Below are 13,378 nucleotides of genomic sequence, written 5' to 3'. Positions count from 1 at the left end.
TATAGGTGACACAAAGACACAATTGATATCCCAGTAAAAAAATTTGAACCAACAAACAGCAGATTAAAAGCAAGAGAGCTTTTACTTGAGTGACTCAGCGATTGAGTTTTAGCGTAAACCAGATAACAACATGGTAGTAGAGTATAATCAAGCAGCAGATTTCTCAGTGTTCAGCCTTTCCAATTTCACCTGAAATTCGTAATGAAGTGGCTTCGGTCTTTTCTTCCTTCATTTTGTATTTCTGTTTGTCCATCAAGTTGTACTGACTGACAACCGTTGTATTGACAATGCTTACTTAAAATTGCTAAGGAAACTCGCCATTATGGTTGTAGTGTGCTAAGAAACAAATTTGAAATACCAACAGATGAGTACACTTGGTAAATTATATAGAGTCTGGAACCGATTTCCACGGTACTATTATAAAACCATAAAAAAGTTGATGCAGATCTATTGGGTGCTTTCCGTCACATAGAAGGTGAGCCACTTTAGAACCACTTTAGAACAGTGTCCTAGTAGTCCTAGCCTCGAATATGACTGATAATTTAACTACAGAAATTATACTACAAGGTATTTGTATTTAAGCGAAGCAGGACATTTAGTCGACGTCGTTTTGGGCGCTCTGGTCGTTTAAGCAACAGGACGTTTTGGCGCTAAATATTGTAGACATATCGCCTTCACCTTTCCTTAGTCTTGAAGCTTTGGTCTTCGACCATGGGCGGACTGGGTGCCCAAATGGGCCCTAGCATTATTTACTTCCGGCCAACAATTTTCATTATTAGTGATGTAGGCCTATTGATAAATGATTCTTTTCAATGTCAGTTACACAAATCTTCATTCATACTCCGATTTCTCTGTGCATCGAATTCTTCTTCTATTTCCAATACTATATTTTTGAGAACAATAGTTTTAAAGCCTGTTATTTATTGAGTCTAAATATAAAATGTATTACTATAGAGTATTTCTCTTGAAAAGAAAGTCCAAAGAATTCCTTATCAAGTGAAAAAGAAACAAGCTCAAGCTTCACATTAGCGAAATATATTAAGCCAAAATATTATTCAAATTGTTTCGTGATTAAACATAAAGCTTTTGAAATACTTATCAGTTACCAAATACTTACATTAAAATTATGATTTTATAGCATTTTGCAAAAGCACAGCTATTTATGCTTATGAGCGTAAATAATTTTACTGTTGGGGTCGCCGCATAGTTGCGAATTGTAAAAGGAGCCGCTGAGCTAAATATGATGAGAACCGCTGCTCTAACGAAACTTAGGGAAGAAAGTGCACTGTAAGGATTTGTCCTAGCATATGGAATAAGAAATCTTCTTTAATTTTTGTTCTTTCTGGGTATTTTATTAGGTTTTGTTCTTCTAAATTATTAATTCTGTCCTGAAGTGTCTCTAAATTTGGTGATTTTACTAACGGTGTTAGTTTTATCAAATCTGTTTTGCGACTGTCCTAGTTTTTTTTTTATATTTTCTTGTGTAGTCCCAAACAGATGACATATAAACTAATATAAACCGTCTAACCAAGGTTAAATAGCATTTTAGCTTTTTTTTTCTTTTTTTGATTTATAAAAATAGAGGGGTAATGGAAGACTAAAAGTCCAAAGGCTGTTACACAGAGTTTAAAGTGACGTATCGGTTAGTTGCTAAAAGGCAACATTTGATGGACATGTGCTTTTTTTTTTTGTAAGTACGTGCTATTGGCCAGGTACAAGTCCGAGTTACTTCCTCAATATTCATGAAAGTTTAGGCTAAAGGACTAACTGGTCTGTGCGGCTTAGATAGTGTGCCGGGTTAGCGCAGCTGTGTGGATCAAATAGTCTGCCGATTGATAACGCGGTACTATTTAAAAAGTAAGTTAATATTGTAATAATAAACACATACATATATATTTACTTTATAGATAGCCCACAATGTTTTTTAAAACAATTTAGACAAGCTAACTATCAATTTTGTCAAAATGAAAATAACAGAAAATATTTCATGAAGAAAAATTGGTTTATTCTATATTTTCGTAAAAGCATTTGTAGTAGCGCCTGATTATTTATGCTCTCAGCAGTATTTGTTGCGAAACCTTCAAAGAGTTGAATTTAAAAAGAAAAAAATAAAGTAAAATAGAATTCTAAACGGCTCCTTGATTTACATAGAAAAAAAATCTTTTAAAATGTTTTTTTTTTTAATCATAATGTTTTTTTTTTAAAAAGCACTGTTTAATACACTTTTATAATATATGGCTGCTGCTTTTCCTAGATGAATTACTGGTGGCAGTTTCTCCCTGCGCTGAGGGTGAATCAGCTAAAGATAAACATGGCGACTACTCTATATAGGACAATACTACTACTATATGTGACTATTCTTTATTCCAAGGATTTTAAACGTATAGCTCTATATGGGGGGGGGGGGGGTATATATTTGTCCAGTTCCCATTCTTTCTTTTCCCCTTAGGCACTTCAAGTAGCGGTCATTGACTTGGTTTTAAACACAATTAATTATGTCATTAAGTACTAACAATATATCTAAACATCTTCTTTTAAGCATTCAAGTATTCTGTCCTACACGTTTCCAAGATTTATCTATCCAGATGACATGTGCAACAGATTCCTATCACCTCCCTATCTGTTCATCATTTACCAACTTGTGCACAGCGCCCGAAAGCAGATCCATATGACCTGGTGAACTACAAAAATGCATAAAGACCTTCTTTTTAGCACAGTCGGTTGTATAAAATTGACACGCTCGGATTAATTAATAATTACCACGCTCTCCGTTTCTTTCAACCGCCAGAGGGCGTTTTGTCAACTTTGGTCCTTTGATTTTGCAAGCTCAGTTTTGTAGATTTATTTTGAGGTCAAAATTGCGTGTCTTGTATGTGTGTACATGTGAGTGTGTTTCAATGCGGTTCACCTGAAATCATTTATCTGACAGTCAATATGTAGCATGAAATACAGACCAAAAAGTTGAACTAGGATTATTTAATAGGAAAGATGGGATAAATGAATACAGATCAAGATCACTGGAAGGAATTCTAACGAATTGATGAAGAATAATTAGTCTTCATATAGTGACCTTTATTTTATGACGTCTCTAACAGTTTTTTCTGGGTATGAGAGCTGTAAGCCATTCATTACAGACATGAACATAGGTCAGTGATTAGACATTGCATAAAACTGTCAATATTGTAGGCCTATCTAGTTAACTAGTTTGAACCATCCTATGTTACAGATGAGAACAAATTAAAAAGGGTTAGAAAGAACAAAATGAACATTTCAAAATGTAAAATGGCACTAGACAAGTAGCGTAGCTAGGGATTTGGGGGCCCGGGGGGCTTGACTTTTTTATGGGCCCCTTCATTTTGACATTCGACATCGTGACATGAGATAATGGCGTAATATTTAACGGACAAGAGGATTTTTAAGATCCCCCCCCCTTTTTTTTACCACCCAAGCTACGCCACTGCAATAGTCCCTACTTAAACAGACAATTTTGTTGACACCTTACTTACTTAGACTTAGGTCCTCCCGCGCCGTTCGGCGCATTGGGCGGCAAGCTGTCTCCATAATGATCTGTCACTGGCAATGTCTGAAGCCTCTTCCCATCTGGTGTCCACTGTTCTGAGGTCCTCCATGAAGGTGTGTCGCCAGGTAATACGAGGACGTCCCTGTTTGCGCTTTCCTCGTTTTGGCTTCCATGTTATCGCAACTCTTGGTGTGCGTAATTCATTTTGACGTAGGACATGTCCCGCAAACCTCATGCGACGCTCAGTCACAACCTCACTAAGTGTTCGACTCCCAGTTCGGCAAAGGATTTCCTTGTTTGAGATCCGGTCTGTGTAACTGACTCCCAAAATCCGTCTCAGCCATCTCTGTTGAGCCACATTTAGTCTTTTCTCAATTTTGACAGATGACTTCCACGTCTCACATGCATATGTAGCAGTTGGAATGACGATTGTGTTGAGAAGGTGTATTTTTGTCTCGAGTCCAATGGCTTGGCTAGTCCAAATAGGCTGCAGCCTTTGGAAAATGCTCCCTGCCTTTCCTATTCGGCACGCTACATCATGGTAAGCATCTCCATCATTTGTTATGATGCTGCCAAGGTACGTGAACTTGTTCAGCTCTTCAAGCTTTGACTCGCCAAGTCTGACGGGGACACCCTTTGCCTTATATCCCACTCGCATAATTTTAGTCTTATCCAAGTTTATGCGGAGGCCAATTTTGGGTGCCTCTCTGTCTAGGCTCTCCGTAATTTCTTGAATGCATTTATTTGTAGCCCCGAGTAGTGCAACATCATCAGCAAAGTCCAAGTCCGTCAATCGGAGTTGTTCATGCCATGGAATACCAAAGGCAGTCTGGTTCATTGCTCTCCTCATTATGTAGTCGATGGCTAGGAGGAAAAGGAAGGGAGATAAGATGCACCCCTGTCTCACACCTGTCTCGATTGTTTGTTGACACCTATCTCACTAATATTCAAATTCAGATTTATCTGGTTAATACAATTGTCTGTATGTCGGTCTGTCACGTTTAGATCTAAACAAAAAAAAAACAAAAAAAAACACGCAATTGATAATATCGAAGTAAGTGTAACAGTTTATTTTTTGGTAATCTACGGCGTACTTTTGAGTTACTGATTTACTGTCTGCTTTTGTATTGCCTTCTAATTCAATGTGTGTTGGAATCCATTGAAGAATAGTTAAGCTTTACAAAAGCTGTCTTGAGTTTTATTTATATAGGAAGTATCCGAGTTTTTCAGGCTTTGAAGGACTATTTCGGCATTGGTCAGTACGACTATTTGGCTGTTTGGTGTACATGGGTAGTTTATTAGTGTGGTGTTTGAGTGTGGCTCTAAGGATTCCATTTTGGTAAATTGGGACAAGTTTGTTTTTTTCTATTTTTTCATCCAAAGTCACCATGGCAGCCATTTCCTCCGCAGTTCTATTGGGTGTTAATTTTATGACTCCTGTCATTATCCTTATGCCTATATCTTGCACTTATCTATTTTCTACAAGTTGGTTTGGGTAGCTGAGCCCCAAGCTGTGGCACCGTATTCTAGAGTGGGTCTGATGTAACTGGTGTATGTTTTTTTTTAGAATGTTGTGATTAACTCCCCAGTCGCTGCCAGCTATTTTTTTCATAAGGGATAATCTTTGTGTGCCTTTACTTTGTATTTTTTCTAATTGTTTTTTTCCTAGTTAGTCTCGTGTCATATGTGACTCCAAATATTTTTTTACTGTCATTTTTTTTTCTAGAATTTCCTTATCTAATGTTAATTTTATTGTTTGTTGTTTTGTTGGTAGTGAGAAGATGGTATATGTTGTCTTATTGATGTGGTGGGTTTGGCACAGAAGACAACTAAATTTTAAATGATGAAAGGAACTCGTAGGACGATTCCAACTGTTTATTATGCATTAAAGACCTGCCAAAGGCAAACATAAAACATAATAACAAATGAGCATTAACTAAAAATAATGAATAAGCCTAAATGGTTAGACCAAGTTGTACACACAACATCAAAGTCTAAATACTAAATCTTAACAAAAAACGAAAAGAAAATCATATAGTGTAAACCAACCTCTCTTATACAAACACAAGAGAGATATGGAACACCCGAAACATAATAAAAATAAAAGACAATGTAGTTCTCTAAAAATAAATCAACTAGTTGTTCTACATAAAACTAACATACATTGTTTGAAGAGTTTCGCGCTTTACTTTCCTTACAAAAAACTACAACAATTAAATAGAACAAATCTATACACTCACAAATACAATGTTTCTTAAAAGCTAGTATGTAAACACTTGTTGTAAAAATACATTTACAAGATCAACAGTAAACATTCTATATAGAATTCTACAGGTACGCATTTCAATAAATGAATTCATCTACATGCTGGCTTCTAAAAATAAGAATAGTCCAACATGAACAAAAACCGCGGTAGTGATATTCTATATAAACTACTAATTAAAATTACAATCTACAATATGAATAAGTAAAATGTGATTACCTGCAGCCATACGTGAACACATGGTGTAGAACCAAGCACAAAAGGGAGTGGAGACAACTTAGGTCCAGTAACATACGGACATTACAGCGATAAGAGATGCCGGTCGAATGGACAGTGCCCACGTTGGTCTGCCTTGTCATGCGCGGACACAAGGTGCCATCTAGGGTGAAGGGTCACGTGGATATCGGAGTGGCCGGTATTTTCTGACAAGATATCCACTCCACTACATTGATGTTGGTGGTCATGCCCCAGTCTTTGGACCACTCACTGAGTTTGTCAAGAGCTTCTTGTAGTCGTTCGTTAATGAATAGTAGGAACAGTGTTGGGACAGAACTCCTCCTTGGGGAACGCCATTTATTATGTCCATAGTCTGACTTTTTTCCCCCTTGCATGCAGACCAAAGCTTTTCAATTATTCAGATATTCTTTTATCCAGTTGTACATTCTGTGAGATATGTGATGGTCTATTAACTTGAGTAAAATGCCTTGTTCCCAGACTTTATCGAAAGCTTTTTTCAATCCAGACAATTATTGTTGGCTTCTTTCCTTAAAGTCCATCTTCAATCTTTATCTTTTGAGTGATAAAGTAATTTGGTTCTCTGTAGATCTAACTTTTCTAAAGCCATCTTGGGCTTCAGTAAGTAGATTGATTCAAGGATCCAAGGGAGTTTGTTATTTACCACTCTTTCCATAAGTTTGCATGTAGAGCTAGTGAGGCTAATTGCGCGAAAGCTGTCTAGTTCGTTTCTTTGTCTGCCGTGCTTTAGTATAAGGATCATGATGGTTTTCTTCCAGATGTTTGGGATTCTGCCTGATTTCCAGCTAGCACTAAAGATCTGTAGCAGAGTGAGGACCTAAGTGAAGTAGCATATCGTTAGAGATTTGGTTGGGGCCTGGGGTGTGTTTGGGTTTGAGGTCCCTTTAGACTTTTTTTAGAGCTTCGTCTATTTTTTGTTTCATTTTTAAATTTGTTATCATCCTGGAGAGTGTAGGCTGTTTTGTTAAATTGATTTTTATCCTGGATTTATGCGTGAACATCTTTAATTCTGCTTCATTGATTTTTTTATGAGCTACACTTTGAAAATATTTTATGAATTCATTTACTGCCTTCTTGGTCTAATAAATGACTTTTTAAAAGGCTTAGATAAAAGTTACTAACAGATGGAAAAAGAAAACAAAGAAAAACTATCGGCAACACAAGATATATTCAGCACTGACATATAATATCTCGGCTTATAAAGGGTCCCATATCTTAAATAGCATATGGCCTTTTCAAGTCTAAATACGGCGCTGGAAGTAATGCAATGACATTTTGTATTTATAGATGAAGCCGTGGGTCACGTGCGTTGTGGCACTGTTGGTCGTGTACCTGCCCTGCTCCGCCCCGCAGTTTACTAGTGCCTCAGACCAGCCTCACATCAAGGATTCTTTACGCCTCACCAACATTCTGATGGAGAGACCCATCGAGGGTCCAAGTCTCCGCAAGGATTGTCGTCTACTAAGCGCTGAAGAGTTCCAGAGTCTTGTCAACGCCGTAAATGCCGCCAAACGTGATACGGTAAGGTCAAAGTTTATTTTTGTAAACTCTCTGTGTACTTATACTTAATTATTATTTTGATACTGGGTCATTTCAGAGCACACCACGCTAGAGTGCGCACACGCACATAACATCAATACATGGCTTAATACTGAATGAGTTGAAGGGTGAGGGAGAGCTGTTAAGATCTAAAATCTTGTGTCAAATGCTTCTTTTCATTATTTTTTTACCGATTTTTTAACATTGAGATGCTCGAAATACGGTCAGCGGACCACATCCGATCCGTCTAACCATCCCGTAAAAATTTCTGTCCACGTTAATTTTAAGATGATTATGTTTTTAAAAATGATAAAGGTCAAACCAGAGCTTTCACTGTGTCACCTATTAGGTAGTTATTTTTTTCCCAAAAATATACAAAAGCTGTCAAATATCTTTTAAAAATTCGTTAGAGCAATCGTCCAGTATCCAGGTTCCTCAATGAACTCATGAAGAGGTAGTGTAAAACAGAAAAAAGTTTTGGTACCTCTCCATTGACTTGAATAGATTTTATACCAGCTATTCTAATATTCATATTATAGTTTCGTATTTTCTAAAAAACAAACAAAAAAACATTATTACTTTAATTAGTATAAGTTTTTGGATATTTGTGATGGCCGTGCCCTAGACATGTCATTGACATAAGGCCCCTTCTCAGCAATACTAGTTGTCTTTCTTTTGGTAGCAGCGATCTTTAATCAATATCATCTTACAAAATAAGGTGAATTCGTCGAGTCTTTTTGTGTAGTCTGTGAACATTGAACCCTCGAATAAGGATTTTGTTTGTCGTCACCAATGGTGTCTATGTGTTTATGTGTGTGTTTGTGTCCTTGTGTATGTGTGTGTTTGTGTCCTTGTGTATGTTTGTGTTCGTGTGCGTGCCACGTTCATTTATTTAGTTTATCAAGATTTGCTTCACTTGAAATACAACTTACTGATACATACTACTTGTAATATTTTAAAATGTTTAATGTCATTTTTTTTATATTATTTTTTTAACTAGAGAGTTCGACCCAATGTGCACGACGCCTTTGCCTATCTACATGCCCATCCAGACATTAACAAAGGGGCACACCTTGGGCCGTCCTTCTTGCCTTATCACAGAGTCTTTCTTTTTCTGTAAGATAATTAATAGTTTGTAATTATGTTCATATGTAACTAGTGCCGGATAGTATTAAGGGAGTCTCTGTGGAGGTTCCTATCCTATTCAATGTTCAATATAAATGCACTTAATAAGATTAATAATCCCTTTTTTTTAAATGTCATTTTGTGAAGAAAGAAATAGAGTAGGCCTACTAGCAAATTTAATCTCATTTCCTTATTTTTATATCACTATTGTATATTTTTGTACACATTATACACTTATTTTTTTTGTTCGGACCAGATACGAAAAACTGCTAAGAATTTATAACAGAAATGTAAGTCTGTGTTACTGGGATTCTACCTCTGAGCCTGAGAAGATGACTTGGTCACCAACCTGGACACCAGAACTATTTGGCAATGTACAAGGCTTGGTCAGCACTGGTTTTGCCAAAGGCTGGGTCACGCCCCTGAGGGCCCTCGATCGTCAAGGTCAGTAACGTTGTTTTGTAAAAAAAAAATGGATATATATATTCGAAATCACGGTTTTATTTTGAATATATTTGACACGAGCCACAGAGTTGAGTGTTTAAGTTCATGTGCTATGTTTACCTGATGTGAACACGTTTATTGATGTGTATAAGCATGATATAAGTTTACATGCTTAGGCCTACTTGATATGTGCATATTAATAGGTGCGTACACATTTGCTTGATATGTATGTACCGTACATATTGGCTTGATGTGTACATGTTTAGACGTGCGTACGTGTTTACTTGATATGTGCCGCAGTATTTACCTGTTTACATCAATTGTAAAATTACATTTGTGTTTGTTTCGAATGTTACTCATATGAGGTGGTGTTGTTTTCGACTATCTTTTTTCTACCATTTCTCTTTCAGTTTTCCCTTTAATCTCTCATTTCTTGTTCTGTCTTTTTTTTTCTTTCAGCTCTGTCTTATTCTTCCGCTTTTTTTCCCATTCCTCTCTCAATCTACTGTCTTGTTGTCGAGTCCTTATAATGCAACGTATTGAACCACCAACGATCTTTGCTCAGGTGGTGTCTTAGGCCGACCTCTGACCGACGAGGACGTGAGAATTGTTCTTACCAAGAGTAGATTGGGAGAGATTTCCATGCCAGCAGCGGCTGTGGACGCCAATGTGGAGCTTATGCACAACTACGCTCATACTTACGTCGGGGGCATCATGGGACAGGTAAAGTAGCACGAAATACACAAACACTTCCTATCAATTTTTACGTCTAAACATGTGTCTCGTCTCAATAATGTGTGCGCTTTAACCGTTTTGTACATCAACAAATGACACATGACAAATTTCAGGATGACAATGACATTTACATTCTTGTGTACATATTTAAAACTGCACTTTTTTGGCTTCTCACAGTGAATACAAAGTCTATTTATAAACATTATATTTGTATCACCACAAGTACAAGAATACTAAACAAAAAGAGGAAAGGGCTGGGCTATTAATATCTGGTTTCTGAATGTCTACATCTTTACAATGAACTTTAGAGATTAGTTCCCAACATGTGAAACCCAAGAATATATTGTTTTAAAATAAAAATTACGGGTTGATTTGATATAGCTGTAAATATTATTTCAAATTGTATTTTAAAACAATCATCATCATCATCAAACTACATTTGAGTGAGGGCTTGAGAAGCTCAAATCCTCTCTTGCAAAGGCCAGGTAGTCTGCAATAGTGTTGCCAGTCACACCTATGTGACTCGGTACCCACTGCATTATTACAGGGGTGCCATAGCGTTGCTTTATGTTGTGTGAGGCCATGATGACAGTGTCGATATTGGGGGGGGGCATGGTTCAGAGCTTTGCAAAGCCTGTAGTTCCTACAGGTTTTGAGTCAGTGATCACAACAATCTGTGTTGCCCTCAAATGTCCCTCGCTGAGTTGACTTTTAAGGCTTCACAGACTGCCATGACCTTTGCATCAAAATTGCTAACACTACCACATGGTCCAAAGATTTTGACTTAAAACAATGTCTTAGCATATTTTTGTTTTAGAAAAGTGTAGATTATCATTTTCTTATCTTATAAAATACAGACGTCACATCAAAACGTTATGCAGTAGGCTATGTCAGATTGTCAATCTAGTCATTCTATTATAATGTGCTCTGGCGTACCTAACAAAATCGCAGCTATTTGTTCTTAGGCCTATCATCTAAATAATAATAAATAAATAATTGAATAAGCTGTTAACCAAAATGATTTTTCTTATCTTATATAATACAGACGTTACTTCAAAAAAAAAAATGATTGCGTCCTACGCGTCATGCATTCAGTCATGATATTAACCTATGACTTAAATTCTGCCAAGTCACTGGTTTTCCTGGCTAGCTCAGGCAAACCATTCCATGCTCTAATAGCACTAGGGAAGAAGGAGTATTTGTATAAATTTGTCCTAGCATAATGGATGAGGAATGTGCCTTTATCTTTGTCTTTCTGAGTATTTTATTAAATTTTGTTTTTGTATTTGAAGATTATGGTTCAGTGTTTAATGTTTAATTGCTACTTTACTTTTGAGTCTTCTGTCCTGAAGGCTTTCTAAATTTAGTGATTTTACTAAAGTTGTTACTCTAAGACAAATAGGCCTATGTTAAATTGATTATGGGATCAAGCCAGTATTGAGGACAAATCTTATAAGGTCAACTTGAGGAGTTTCGCAAAAAATAAATTGTTGTCCTAGCGTTATAAATAGTTCTAAATGTGCTAGGCTATATATAAAAAGTGTAGATAACATAGTTAGACATAGTTATATATTATAAGAAATAAGATGATTTTGTCCAGATCTCAATCACATGAGCAAAAAATGCTTTATCAATATTGAATTAATTGTTTGTTTTGCCATTGTAATCCCTCCTTGACTTCAGGTACAAAGTGCTGCCTATGACCCGATCTTTTGGTTCCACCATTCTTTTATCGACTGCATCTATGACAAGTTCTTGAAGAAGCAAAGAAAGCTCGGCATCGACCCCATGAGAGACTGGCCAGTGGAACACGGTGACAATACCACTCATGGGCCATTCGCCCCCATGAGGCTCGGCAGTTTGAGAAACATTGACGGAGCCCAGGAGTTCTTCAGCCGCGAGATCGTCAGGTGTGAGCCCATGCCTGTCTGCACTGTGGACGATCAGTGTGGTGAATACATGCGATGCGACAAGTCAAGACAGAAATGTATTTCAGACACACTGCGACCCGCCACCGAGATGGGCCCCATGTGGAGTAGCGTCGAAAACCTTTTGGCGTCCCTGCAGCAAACCAAGTTCGCTTCTCAAAATGATCCTTTAGCAGCATCTAGCTTTGGATTTGGTTTTATCTTCCAGCAGATGGAACAGTTCGCTTACCCAGCTGCTTCGAAGATATAATTCATCACTCGATGAGACATAGAGCCGATTTGATTTAATTTATATATATGTAACTTTATTTAGCTTAACAAAATGAGTAGGCTATAAATTTTTAAACCACCTCTACGTTAATTTAATGAAATATAATTATAATTTTAATTTTTACTATACTTATTACTTCACTTATTACTGATTTTATTTGCTGATACGTAAATAAGAAATACATAATAGTATAAAAACAAAACGCGATATAAAGTGTGCGACTACAGTGCGACGGAAAAAAAAGACGTGATTTATAAGCTGTAGATTGTATGTCGCATAATAATTAAACAAATAATTTACTTATTTTTTAAGCTTCATTTTTTTTTATGTTGACTGTAACATTAAAAATTCAACATAAATCTATGTTGCTTTTTTTTCCTAAAATAGCTAGGCCAAATAAAAAAAAATGGTTTACTAAACTCTTTAAAGCTTCTATGAATTATTATGTGGCAAGATTCATGCACGTGGAATCAGGTAAAAACTTGTGTAGTAGTTAGCTTCCAAGTACAGATAGTTGGTCGTTATAACTAGAGAAATAATGACTGTGTCAATTATCAGTGGGGCTACAGATATAAAAGGGAAAGTTAAAATTATGTGGTCAAATTGTTGTTGTTTTTGTATTATATTAAGACACTTCTTTAAAGAAAATGACACATTAAAATAAAATTCAAATTGCTAAATTTACATACCTACATCACCAGTAACAGAGCAGACTTGATTTTGCATTTATTTCTTTTACCTTAGTTTCATTTATTATTCACTTCCTATAACTCCTTATATGGGCGTAGGGAGGTGGGGGTGGAGTCTAAACTCCCAGAAATAAAATATTTCTCACATTGATCTGTTATCCAACTAGACGCTGGGCCTCATCGAGAAAGTGAATCAACGAGAATTCAGTTACAGCTTAAGAAGACTTCAAGCAAACACAAGATTCCATTTTTAACTTCGTTGGATTAACTTTTTGCGTCTTTTTCATGTTCTTTTCACTCATTCTAGGTAAAGACTTTACCATCTCTTCAGCACAGATTAATTTCCCTTATTGCAGTGTTTCTCAAACTTTCCCCAGTAGCGCCTCCTAACATTAATTGACCGGCATCGACTCCCCCCCCCTCTTCTCACCGGGAGATGACACAGTCATGACGTCATGTACTATACACGTCCCCCCTTCCAATGCCCCATCTCCATCAGAAAATGCATTTCTGAAGCTTAGAATAAAAGAAAAAAACACCCCATGCTGGCGGAAGGGGGGGGGAATTATAATGCTGTTTTACTAACTCCAGAAATAATCTATTTTAGTG

General features: G+C 36.7%; 1 protein-coding gene across 2 annotated transcripts; it reads left to right on the top strand.

Annotated features, from left to right (window-relative positions):
* Positions 1–1,698: 1,698 nt before the first annotated feature.
* Positions 1,699–12,443, top strand: LOC106068826 (tyrosinase-like protein). Of its 2 annotated transcripts, none has more exons than XM_013228331.2 (6): positions 1,699–1,857; positions 7,326–7,559; positions 8,578–8,693; positions 8,959–9,146; positions 9,712–9,869; positions 11,565–12,443. In XM_013228331.2, exons 2-6 carry the CDS (start codon positions 7,326–7,328, stop codon positions 12,057–12,059), a joined length of 1,191 nt encoding a protein of 396 aa, XP_013083785.2. In that variant the 5' UTR covers positions 1,699–1,857; the 3' UTR covers positions 12,060–12,443. The 2 variants fall into 2 exon arrangements, with proteins under 2 accessions (XP_013083785.2, XP_055892519.1); XM_056036544.1 differs by lacking the exon at positions 1,699–1,857 and adding an exon at positions 2,888–3,146.
* The last annotated feature ends 935 nt before the right edge of the window (positions 12,444–13,378 follow it).

This window comes from Biomphalaria glabrata, chromosome 7, assembly GCF_947242115.1.
Source record: "Biomphalaria glabrata chromosome 7, xgBioGlab47.1, whole genome shotgun sequence".
In the NCBI taxonomy this organism is placed as follows: Eukaryota; Metazoa; Mollusca; class Gastropoda; family Planorbidae; genus Biomphalaria; species Biomphalaria glabrata.
The sequence above is the reverse complement of the archived record's forward strand: the minus strand, read 5'-3'. Positions and strand labels throughout refer to the sequence as shown.